Source organism: Glandiceps talaboti, chromosome 8 (assembly GCF_964340395.1).
Source record: "Glandiceps talaboti chromosome 8, keGlaTala1.1, whole genome shotgun sequence".
NCBI lineage: Eukaryota > Metazoa > Hemichordata > Enteropneusta > Spengelidae > Glandiceps > Glandiceps talaboti.
Window position 1 is genome coordinate 709073 of NC_135556.1, and position 13410 is coordinate 722482.

General features: G+C 32.6%; 1 protein-coding gene across 3 annotated transcripts in view; it reads left to right on the top strand.

Annotated features, from left to right (window-relative positions):
- Nucleotides 1-12440, top strand: part of LOC144438814 (serine/threonine-protein phosphatase with EF-hands 2-like) — a 214362-nt gene extending 201922 nt beyond the window's left edge. For all 3 annotated transcript variants that reach the window (XM_078127991.1, XM_078127992.1, XM_078127993.1), the window contains 2 exons: nucleotides 2413-2655; nucleotides 5149-12440. In XM_078127991.1, coding sequence (XP_077984117.1) covers nucleotides 2413-2655; nucleotides 5149-5393 — 488 coding nt within the window. In that variant the 3' untranslated portion in view covers nucleotides 5394-12440. The remainder of the gene's footprint in view (nucleotides 1-2412; nucleotides 2656-5148) is intronic.
- The last annotated feature ends 970 nt before the right edge of the window (nucleotides 12441-13410 follow it).

Genomic DNA, 13410 nt, shown 5'->3' on the forward strand with positions numbered 1-13410 from the left:
TGAATACTATAAGAGTAATACAGTACTAATGAATACTATAAGAGTTATACAGTAGTAATGAATACTATAAGTAATACGGTACTAATGAATACTACAAGAGTAATACAGTACAAATAAATACTATAAGAGTTATACAGTACTAATGTATACTGTAAGAGTAATACAGTACTAATGAATACTATAAGAGTAATACAGTACTAATGTATACTGTAAGAGTAATACAATACTAATGAATACTGTAAGAGTAATACAGTACTAATGAATACTATAAGAGTAATACAGTACTAATGTATACTGTAAGAGTAATACAATACTAATGAATACTTCAAGAGTAATTCGGTACTAATGTATACTGTAAGAGTAATACAGTACTAATGAATACTACAAGAGTAATACAGTACTAATGAATACAACAAGAGTAATACAGTACTAATGAATACTACAAGAGTAATACAGTACTAATGTATACTGTAAGAGTAATACAGTACTAATGAATACTACAAGAGTAATACAGTACTAATGAATACTACAAGAGTAATACAGTACTAATGTATACTGTAAGAGTAATACTGTACTAATGAATACTACAAGAGTAATACAGTACTAATGAATACTACAAGAGTAATACAGTACTAATGAATACTATAAGAGTAATACAGTACTAATGAATACTACAAGATTAATACAGTACTAATGAATACTATAAGAGTAATACAGTACTAATGAATACTACAAGAGTAATACAGTACTAATGAATTCTACAAGAGTAATGCAGTACTAATGAATACTACAAGTACTACAAGAGTAATACAGTACTAATGAATACTATAAGAGTAATACAGTACTAATGAATATAATAAGAGTAATTCGGTACTAATGAATACTATAAGAGATATACAGTACTAATGAATACTATAAGAGTTATACAGTACTAATGAATAATATAAGAGTAATACAGTACTAATGAATATAATAAGAGTAATACAGTACTAATGAATACTATAAGAGTTATACAGTAGTAATGAATACTATAAGTAATACGGTACTAATGAATACTACAAGAGTAATACAGTACAAATAAATACTATAAGAGTTATACAGTACTAATGTATACTGTAAGAGTAATACAGTACTAATTAATACTATAAGAGTAATACAGTACTAATGTATACTGTAAGAGTAATACAATACTAATGAATACTTCAAGAGTAATTCGGTACTAATGTATACTGTAAGAGTAATACAGTACTAATGTATACTGTAAGAGTAATACTGTACTAATGAATACTGTAAGAGTAATACAATACTAATGAATACTATAAGAGTAATACAGTACTAATGAATACTATAAGAGTGATACAGTACTAATGAATACTATAAGAGTAATACAGTACTAATGAATACTATAAGAGTAATACAGTACTAATGAATACTATAAGAGTGATACAGTACTAATGAATACTATAAGAGTAATACAGTACTAATGAATACCATAAGAGTAATACAGTACTAATGAATACTATAAGAGTTATACGGTACTAATGAATACTATAAGAGTAATACAGTACTAATGAATACTATAAGAGTGATATAGTACTAATGAATACTGTAAGAGTAATACGGTACTAATGAATACTATAAGAGTAATACAGTACTAATGAATACTATAAGAGTAATACAGTACTAATGAATACTATAAGAGTAATACAGTACTAATGAATACTATAAGAGTAATACGGTACTAATGAATACTGTAAGAGTGATACAGTACTAATGAATACTATAAGAGTAATACAGTACTAATGAATACTGTAAGAGTAATACAGTACTAATGAATACTGTAAGAGTAATACAGTACTAATGTATACTATAAGAGTAATACAGTACTAATGAATACTATAAGAGTAATACAGTACTAATGAATACTATAAGAGTGATACAGTACTAATGAATACTGTAAGAGTAATACGGTACTAATGAATACTATAAGAGTAATACAGTACTAATGAATACTATAAGAGTAATACAGTACTAATGAATACTGTAAGAGTAATACGGTACTAATGAATACTATAAGAGAAATACAATACTAATGAATACTACAAGAGTAGTACGTAATTAATGCATTATTTAAAAGAAAGATGGTTGCCAATGTAGATGATGTATGCATTAAGAGTAGGATGATAATAAATATTGATGAGTGTTGTAAGAGTAAAATATCAATGATATAATGTATCAACAGTATAGGTGATAAATGGTGAATGTTATAAGAGGGCAGTATTGATAAATACTGCAAGATCTAAGAACTGAGTTTAGTCATATAGATTTCTAAGCTTTGAGTTATTGCTTTCCCTTCATTATACTGAGAATAAAGTTATATTTATGTTGATGATTAATGTTTGTTGACTACAGGTTTAATTACTGTTGGAGAATGGGCACAAGTGATGGCAACTGTGTTAGAATTAGAAATACCATGGAGGATATTCAAAGAAAAACTAGTACAAGTCAACAGTAATGGACTGGTTCTGTATGAAACATGTGTTGATTTAGATGTCATTCATAATCAGAGCTCAGGGCCCAGTATTACAGAAACTTTGTACAGGAATAAAAGTAATCTTGAAACCATCTTTAGGGTGATGGACAAAGATAACTCAGGTTTGTATGACAATGGTATTTATGTTTGTGGATGTGTGTATTAGTTTAGTCTAGTTTTCAGTAAAACGACAAGATCGACAGTACAGATATACAAATAAAAACTGGTACAAATTGTTGAATTACTTGGATAACCCACAAAGTCAAGGACTTGTTTCCAGTAGTTGACAGTGATTCAAGAAAGTGGTGGGATAAGCAAAGGTTTTTAACTACATGAAATAGGAAAGAATAACAGAAGTAGGGGAAACGTATCCCCTAGTGTATTGGACAGATATGATTTGACCGCATTTTAGCACAACAGTACTGATAAGGTTCAGTAGTGCTAAGAATCTGTCTGTCTGTCTGTGTGTGTGTTAAGATTGAGCTTAACTCATTAGCTGAGACGGTGAGAACATTACATTGTTAATTAGCTATAAAGTTTACTTTACTATTTCCTCTGGTGGTAAAGTGTGTAGTGTGGCCAGTTTGGTTTATGACTTGATTATGTAATATGTTGTAAGACAGCGGTTCATCAGATGTGATTAATTATGATAAGACAACCAAGAAAGTTAAACCTGTTACATTGGTATGATTTGGTTCCAAATTGATTTTAAAAAATATAGAAGTACAAAACCAGGCTTGTAGATACATCACTTTAAAGTTTGATCAGGATGTTGCTATACTTGTCTTGATTAAGTACACTTCCAACATAGGATTGCTGGATTATTATGATGGAAATTAGGTATGAAACTTTTGTTTTGGTTACAACTTTAAATCTTCAAAAAATTATATATTATCTGTCATTGCCCTGAACATGAAGTTGTGTGAGAACGCAATATTTGCGCTATATTTTTAAAGGCATTTCTTTGTGATATCTGTTTAATTGATCCTGGTAGATTGTTCCAGTCCTTAATGGCGTTAGCATAAAACATATTAGCAGCCTCACCTTTAACCGTTGGGTGATGAAAATTGTACCAACCTACCCTAGTGCAATTATTATGAACAGAAGATACTTTGGTAAACTGATGAGATAAATACTCAGGGCTGGAGTTATTGTATATTTTGAAAGCATGGTTAAGCTGTAGCTGGCTCACTCTACCCTTGACGTCCAGCATACTCAGTATTATGGGCGAAATTCGATGTTCATTTTGTGCTGTTTCGAACGTGTTAGAATTGCAACTTTGTTTTGTGACGAATCATAGTACTTGAAATGTGCGAACACTGGAGGTATATATGAACAACAGTAAATGAGCAACTGGTCGATGGAGATTTTGCGGGACCCTGTAATGGCAACAGTGGACACAACAGACGTAGAATTTGACCACAGAGGTTGCTAAATAAAGTTGGTATGTTGTTTACGACAAAGTAGTTTGATTTTTAACACGTTCAAAACGGACAAAATGAACATTGAATTTCACCCATAATACTCAGGGCATCAAACTGATCAGCACCTATGTGTGATCTGGGCTCCATAGAAAGGATGAACCATATAATTTTGTTTTTTTTTGTAATTTGGAGTTTCTTTTTGAGAGTTTTGGTGAGAGCAGAGTACCAGGATGAACATGAATAATCAAAGTGACATGGGATTAGAGCAGTGCAAAGGGTTTTGCGAGAGTTTTGGTTGAGAAAGTATGCCTGTCAATAGAGAATTTCAAGCCTTGAATTGGTTTTCTTAATAGTTTGTGGATGTGGATGTGTTTAGTTTGTGTATGTGTGTAGTTTGTGGATGTGTGTAGTTTGTGGATGTGTGTAGTGTATGTGTGTAGTTTGTGGATGTGTGAGGTTTGTGGATGTGTGAAGTTTGTGTAGTTTATGGATGTGTGTAGTGTATGTGTGTAGTGTATGTGTGTAGTTTATGGATGTGTGTACTGTATGTGTGTAGTTTGTGGATGTGTGAGGTTTGTGTAGTTTATGGATGTGTGTAGTGTGTGGATGTGTGTAGTTTGTGGATGTGTGTAGTGTATGTGTGTAGTTTGTGGATGTGTGTAGTTTGTGGATGTGTGAAGTTTGTGTAGTTTATGGATGTGTGTAGTGTATGTGTGTAGTTTGTGGATGTGTGTAGTGTGGGGATGTGTGTAGTTTGTGGATGTGTGTAGTGTGGGGATGTGTGTAGTTTGTGGATGTGTGTGTGTAAACCCTCTTTTAGGATGCTTGACAACACTCCTTGTAATTTAGTATTTAATTTTTTGTGACACATCCAATCTTGTCTTTCTCTGAGGTTTTCATGCAACAAATGACTCTAAAATACATCTGTAAGAAATAAATCAATCCAAATCAACAAAACACAGTCTAGGTGACAAATTAATGTTCTTTGATACCAACTTTTTAATAGCATATCTCACCTTACACAATGTCACAATTTTGTATTGTGTACCACACTAACTTCTGATCTGTTGACTCACATTTATTCCAATAGAGTAAGTTGTGTTGCAGTACCTTGGCTGATAAAACCTCAATTATTCCTCATTTTGAAATGTTTCATTGACTGGCTGGTTAATCTTAATATTTTTATTTCAGGTCAGATATCAATGGAAGAATTTCAAGAGGCCTGCAAGATTCTAGCACACCATATAAATAGTCAGATATCAGAAGAACAAATAAGGGACATGGCTCGAAGTATTGACATGAACAAAGATGGCTACATAGACTTCAATGAATTCTTAGAAGCATTCCGGTTAGTTGATCCCACCTCTGGAAAACCAATTGAATTTGGTGAAGTGCAAGGTAATGGGAGGACAAAAGAAACTGTCAACATGGTATAGTTTTCATTTGGGCAACTGTTATACATCTCAGGAAGAGATTGCTATTTCAATAAAGACATATCAGCTTTCTGTACTACTAACATCCCTATATTCAACAAATGGTTTTAACTTAAAATTTTAGAAGATGCTGCCATTTTGTATTGCGGGATTAAAAGTTGATAGTATTGCATTAGAAGCTTGTATCCTTGACTCAGCGGAAGCAATCAACAAAAGAATGGAACACTAATTATGAAAGGGTATCCTGATTTGTAATTCCATATTGAATTTCCACAATGAACTGCAAACAAGTGGGTAGTTGAGATCACACCATGTAACAATGGTATGAGTTTATTTTGTCAAGTGTACATATTAGTTGTGTTCAAATTGTCTTTATCAAATAGTCTATTTGTTAATCCATGACAGAAATATTATACAAGTATACAGTAAATCTTAGTTTCATTTTTTTACAAGACAATCTTAAATTTTTTGTCATTGCTTTTACTTCACTACAAGTATATTTCTTTTTTAGATAACCAAGGAGTGTTAGTCACCATTGGCTGAAAGTAAGCTCAATTACAGGAAATATTTGAATTATGAGGCTTTAGATTGTTATGAACCAATGTCATGAAATTTGAATCTGTAATTGTTATTGTAAATATATGTCATTTTAAAAATGCTGTAGTTTTATTCTTAATATTTCTACAACACAAATGACATTTTTGGGCAGTTTTTACCTCCTGTAAAGGTAAGGGAAGGTTATGTTATACTTTTGTCTGTCTGTGTCTGTCTGTGTGTGGACACAATATCTTAAAAAGTGCTGCATCAATTCTCACTAAGCCTGCTACACATCTTCCATATGCTAATGACAAGAACTAATTAAATTTGGTAAATATTAATTAGTCACTTGGTTAATTGATAGGTTGAAGTATTTAGGCTGTATCTTAAGAATGCATGTTTCAATTTAATATAATTTGGTACATAACAAATCACATATGTCCTATAAAGTCATTTGATGAAGCATATAGTTTTGAATGAATTATTTTCAGTAATTAAGGTATATCTTAAGAATGCAAACTTCGAAGTTCATGTAATTTGGTGAATTCATTGATTATCAGTGCCTACAGTTTGTTATACATGTGGTTGTTGATGTTATTTCCATGAATAATGACTTTTGATAATCAGACCATATTTAGAATGTAACCTTCAAATTTCCATATTTTGGTACATCATATATCAAACTAACAAAGTGCAAATGTACTTGTTGATGTAGCTTTTAGTTTTAATGAGAAATTTGCATAATTAATGATTTTCTTTAAGTAATACCTTAAGTACACAAAATTTAAATTTCATATAATTTGATACATAAATCAACCATAGCAATGGACATCAGTTTGATGTAGTTTTTTTATGCAATTTTTATTTGTGATGTGTAATTTCATTAATAATATTTTTTGATAATTAGGCAATATCTAATTTTAACAGAAAGCAAGCATTAAATTTCAGATTAGTACATATTCTGATGGTAAAGAAGAGCATGTGTCCTATAAAGCTTGTTGATGTAGCTTATAATCAGAATGGGTCATTTGCATAATTAATGATTTTTGATAGACACTATCTTAAGTATGCAAGGTCAAATTTCATATAGTTTCATATTATTAATATTCGAATTAAAGGGTACATCATGGATGATAGCTATAGCTCAGAATTTTGCATTCCAACAATGTGTAGGAACGGAAATCTGTGGTTTTTGCCTATGGGAGGCATTCAGTTTACATCCAGATAAATCACTGTCTTGTTAAACTAAGCATTTTGCCTATATATAAAATGATGTGTAGAGTCACAAAATTTTCAAATTTTTGCATCTCTATGGCATGATTTCTAGAAAGTCACAAAATCTTCAAACACTTGCCCACATTTGATACCATATCACATAAATTTTCAAATCTTTGGCCATTTCTACCTCATAAGGGAGTGTTATGTATTTTCTGTCTGTCTGTCTGTCTGTCTGTGGACAGTGTCAAAAACTACTATACCAATTCTAATGAAACTTGCTGTACACATCTTCCATATGCTAAACGCAAGAACTGTTTAGATTTTGGTAAACATCCACTGAAGATTCTTTAGTCATTTGCATAATTGTTGTTTTTAGTAATTAGGTTATAGCTTAAGAATGCAAACTTCAAATTCAATATAATTCGGTATATACATTAAACATAACATATTGCATATCTCCTATAAAGCGTGTTGATGTAGCTTATAATTTTAATGATAAGTTGCATAATTAATAAACTTTGGTAATTGGGCTATATCTTAAGAATGCAAGCTTCCAATTCCATTTAATTTACACATACATCAACCATACCAAAGCACACACATATCCTTAGAGCATGTTGGCACAGTTTTTAGATTTAATGATTTGCATAATTAATTATTTTGTGTAATTACGCTTTATCTTAAGAATGCATACTTTACATACATTAAGGTAATTATATAGTATAAATTCTACCCTCATTTTCTTATCTATACTTTCATCATAAAAAATTAAGGATAGGGTACTGAAATTATATACAATAAAAATGGGTTGTCCCCAAATTTGGTAAAAAGTAAAAAGTTAGGATAACTCAAAGTTGTGTTTAGCAGACATAGGCAGTATATCCTACACAACTTAGTTTTGCATATGATGGCAATGAGTTTTTCATTCTTGCTTTTTATGAAATTTCGACATGACACCTTATTTCCCTGGGCAATTTATATGCAAACAAATTATTTGCTTCCAAATAAATATATATCTGTGCTCATTTTCTTGTTCATATTGATATATATTATTCTTTATATTATTAATTGAAGATTGAAAGAAGAAAAAGACAGGGCCCCCATACTAACTTTTTTGTTACAGCTAAATTTCTTAAATGAGGTGTGCCAGAGAAAGTTTTTTCCTGTGATGCTTTGCACCAGTGCAACTTTTTGACATTGTGCATTCCCAGTGAGTAATACTATTTCATTTCAAACACAAGAAAAAATAATGGCGTCTACTCAGATTTGTTTATGACAACAAAATATCTTCCATTTACAAAATGTGTCTGTTTGGTCAAAAATCTGTAATTCCAAAACTCCTGAGCAGATTGGGCCAAAATTTAATGGTGTTGCATCTGGGGGTGTATAGATGAAGAAATATTAAGCATATCATAATCTCATCAGTGACATACAAATTAGGTGTAAAAATGTGAATTTTGGCCAAAAACTTATCTCTCAAAAAAGTTCTTGGTCAACGAGACTGTAACTTGGTGAGATGTTTCTAGAAGTGTTATTATCCAAATTTTCCTTAAAACATTTTGACACAATTGGCCCTAACAACCGTGACCATGCCCTTAGCAACAACCAAATGGCAGTATATTTCACAAAGATAATAGGTATTCTTAGGCAAGTGAATGAAGATTCAAAAAGTGTATGCAAATATGCCTAACAAGACCATGCCCATGGCAACAGCCAAATTATCACATATATTGCAAAGATAACAGTGATAAATATACAAATGAATTAACATTCAAAAATGTATGTAGATGTACCTAGCAACAAGACCCTGTGCATGGCAACAGCCAAATGATCATGTATATTGCAAATATAACGGGGATTAATAGACAACTGAATAAACATTCAAAACATGTATGTAAATGTGCCTAGCATCAAGACCAAGCCCATAGCAACAGCCAAATGATCACTTGTATATCAGGGTAACAATAGACAAATAATAAAACATTCAAAAAATGTATGCAAATATAAACATTCAAAACATGTATGTAAATATACCTAGCAACAAGACCTCGCCCATAGCAACAGCCAAATGGTCACATATATTGCAAAGATAAAAGATAACATCAGGGATTCATAGACAAGTGAACAAACATTCAAAAAATGTATGCAAATATGTCTAGCAACATGACCACGCCCATAGCAACAGCCAAATGATCATGTATATTGTAAAGATAACAGCAGGGTTGGATAGATAACTGGATAGTCATTCAGCAAATGAACACCTATACCTAGCATGGATCAGCATGTGGGTAAACATTTTTTAAAAACTGTACAGTTGTGCTACAACGCCATTGGCACTATTTTTTTTATAGGGATACGAGATCTAACACTGGGGTGAATGAGGTACTTGCCAAATGACACCTCCTAACTCGCACAAAGGAAATTGGGATACGCTGTAACAGTTACAGTCAGCAGTTTTGAACTATGGGGTAGGAAGGATTGTATAGTTCTAATTCCACATCTGAACAAAATCATTGTCCTTGCATTGGAATGATCAAAAGTTGTACAAAAATATGTTCTTGTCTTGCCTACTACAGTTTTAGAATTAACGTCATGTATTAACCGTCACCCACATTGAGGTCTTTTCTCCATCTGTTACTATGGGTATTGTTGATGGGACTTATGCTGTACAGTGTGAACTGTGTTGAGATCAGAGTATCGCACTCATCCACTACATAAAATTGACTGGCAAACCAAAGTTTAAGTCTCTGATACACAGTTTGTAAGAGTCAGTTTTAAACCACTATCACTACACCTCTCCAACTTCTCTTTTAATGAGAAATTTGTATAATTAATGATTTTCAGTAATTACGCTATATTTAATGAATGTAAACATCACATTCTGCAACATTTGGTACCTATATCTAACATAACAAAGCACACGTCCTATACAGCCAGTTGGCCTAGGTTTTAGTGTTAAAGAGTGATTTGCATAATTAGTGATTTTGCATATTTAATGATTTTCAGTAATTAAGTCGTGTCTAAAGAATGCATACTTCAAATTCCACAAAATTGGAACATACATCAACAATAGTAAGCATGAATATTTTAATGAGTACTTTGCATAATTAATTGGTTTTGGTAATTAGGCTATATATTAAGAATTCAAGTTTCGAATTCAATATAATTTGGCACAGACATCAACCATAGCAACGCACACATATTGTATAAAGCCTGTTGGCATAGTTTTTAGCTCAGCTGTCAGTGACAGCTGTGCGCAGCTTAAGGGTTAGGTTGATTCTCCATCATCATCTGTCGTCTGTCCATCAATTTTCTTTTTTCATCTTCTTCTCCAAAACTGACAGTCAGAATATTTTCATATTTGGTCTGCAAGTTGCTTTGGGGAAGGCTATTCAGATTTGTTCATGCCAAGTTGATCTGTGCCATTTTCAATTTTTGGCAAATTTTTTGTCGAAAATGATATTTTCATCTTCTCAAATATTAGTTGTCATATTGCTTTGATATCTGCCATGTAGGTGTACATAATGTAACTTACTCAGATTTGTTAATTTTAAGTCAGTAAGTACATGATCTTTTCTGTTTTTGATGATTTTTTATTGTATTCATTAAATATGTAAATGAGATGTATACTTATTTTGACCGATGCCATATTGGAAATCAACCCACTAGCCTGAAGTAAACAGCCACTTTTCAAAAGACACCATATAGACGACAGACAACAAGCAATGTAGTTCTATGCATCATGCACCCTCAACGACAAGTGACCAGCATTAACCTGAAATCAACACCCCCCTTCTAGGAGACTGCCTTCTACAGAATAGTGCATTCCAAAAAACAAGATGGCATGCTTTACTGAGGTCTCAGCGAACGAGAGGTTTTTAGCCTGAAACTATAAAAGAAGACTTGAATGATCATAACTTAGGTTAGAGAGGGTTTGTAACAGTCTAGTTTATTTACAAATCAACTTTGATATCGATTAGACCTCTAATTTTGGCCTGGGTTAGTCTATAATCTGTCCCAGCCAGTGCATGATTTTGATACAGATGATAAAACCCTACACTATGGGTATGGTACGGTAGTGCAGTGCAATGCACAAGTTCCGTGACATGAACCACAGTGTTAACCTTCAACTTGACAGAGACCCAATTGTAAAAGTGTTTGATACAAATGTTATGTCACTGAAGAGAATTAACTGTAAACTATCTTGAACGATGCCATTGAACCATCTCAGAACATACAGTGAATGGTAAGTTCACGCACACACTCCCTAGAGGGACTTCATGTAATGCGTTTGATCGAGTAATGAAGCTCAAAATGAAAAAGTTTCAGTTATTGAACGTGAAATGGTGATGAGAGGATATGAATTTATCTAGTTTTCAGCATATATTGTCTGCCAATGGGGTCTTTTTGATCATCGCCCATGGCGAGAAGACGCCAAAACCTTTCTAACCATGTCTCACATTGTTTGTCTTAAGGTCTCATTCAGCAGAGCTCCATTCTGTGGGAAAAGTACATTAATTTTCCATTCTTACATTTCCATTCTTATTTACCCATTTGGACAAGGAAAATAGTTGTGTCAATACACTAAGATCACTTGAAAAATCAATCATAAGATATTGTTTTTGTCTGATTTGAGAAGTCTTAAATTGAAAAACAATGGACATGCCATATATTTACTCCTTACTACCACAGTACGTTGGAACATTGAACTTGGAATTCTGCACATTACGTCTTTTCAGTGAGCTGTGCCATGAAAAAACCTTACTCCCTAAGCTTGCTCTTTGTGGTTTGATCATTTATATACATACCCCATGTAGGGTCTGTCACAACGTTTTAGAAAAGCCATTCACTGCTGTTACAATTACACCCCTCTGGTAAAGCTGGGCAAGTAAATGCTTAGATTACATGTGACATAAATAGGAGGGGGTATTATTGAGTGTTAGGAACAGCTGACATACTTTCAAATTTATAAACATTTATTGAACATTGAGAACACCTGTACTGAGTGAATAGTAACTTGAGATGTGGCTAAACAAACAAGAGTTTGAAAGCAATAAAAGAAGTGCACTGGTACATCTGTGTGACTTTATACACCAGAGATTTAATCCACTCCTGCTATATGTAATATCTTCAGCATCAACAGCGTCAAATAACGACCTCTTTAACGTTGCGTGTAATGTCAGATACTACATTATATGCATAGGCATACATGGGCTTTCAAGTTTTAACTTATGTAAATTGATATTTTGTTGAGAAGTCAAATAAATTTATCAATCTTTGAATCTTGAAATGTTGGCAATGTGTTTTCTTGATTCAATTCTTGATTCTCTGCCATCCATTCGTCAAAACTGCATGGTCAATTAACCTGAAATTTGGTGTGTAGGTGTCATTTGATGAGCACATATAAGTTCGTTCAAGACAAATTGATTTGGTCATTGTTATGCAAATTAGGTCTAACAATAGAATTTTGGGTAAAAATTGCTTCAAAAATCTTCTACAAAACTACTTGGCCACTTGAGCTCAAATTTATTGTGTTGGTGTCTTGGGATGAGCAGATATAAGTCTATTCAAGACAAGCTGATAAGGTTATTATGGAAAATAGAATTTTTGTAAAATAGTCACTATCATATAAAAGTACAATATTTCCCAACTTTCTGTGTGAAATGTGTTATATAGTGATGGCTGAGATATCTGAAAGTAGGTCAAAGGTCATCCCAAAATTTGGGAAATAAATTTGGTTCCATAGTTACCTGCATTCCACCAAATACCAGGTGTACACATGTACAGGTGGAGTTATGTGAAAGTAGGTCAAATGTCATCCCAAAATTTGGGAAATAAATTTGGTTCCATAGTTACCCACATTCCACCAAATACCAGGTGTACACATGTTGTACAGGTTGAGATATGTACAAGTAGGTCAAAGGTCATCCAAAAATTTGGGTATAAATTTGGTCTTATAGTAGAGCATTGCACCCCAGCCGTATTAGATTGCCTAGAATTAGATATGTGCATAATAAATAAAATTCTAATGTTAAAGGTCACCCTAAAATTTGGGAACAAATTTTGGTCCTCAGGCTGAGATATTCGAAAGTAGGTCAAAGGTCATCCAAAAATTTGGAAAATAAATTTGGTTCCATAGTTACCCACATTCAACCAAATTCTAGGTTTACAGATGTTGTACAGGCCAGCTATCCCGGTATTAGACATGCAAATAATAAAAGAGGGGCATGGTCTCTGGGGAAAAAAAAATCTTCCTGTCAAAGAC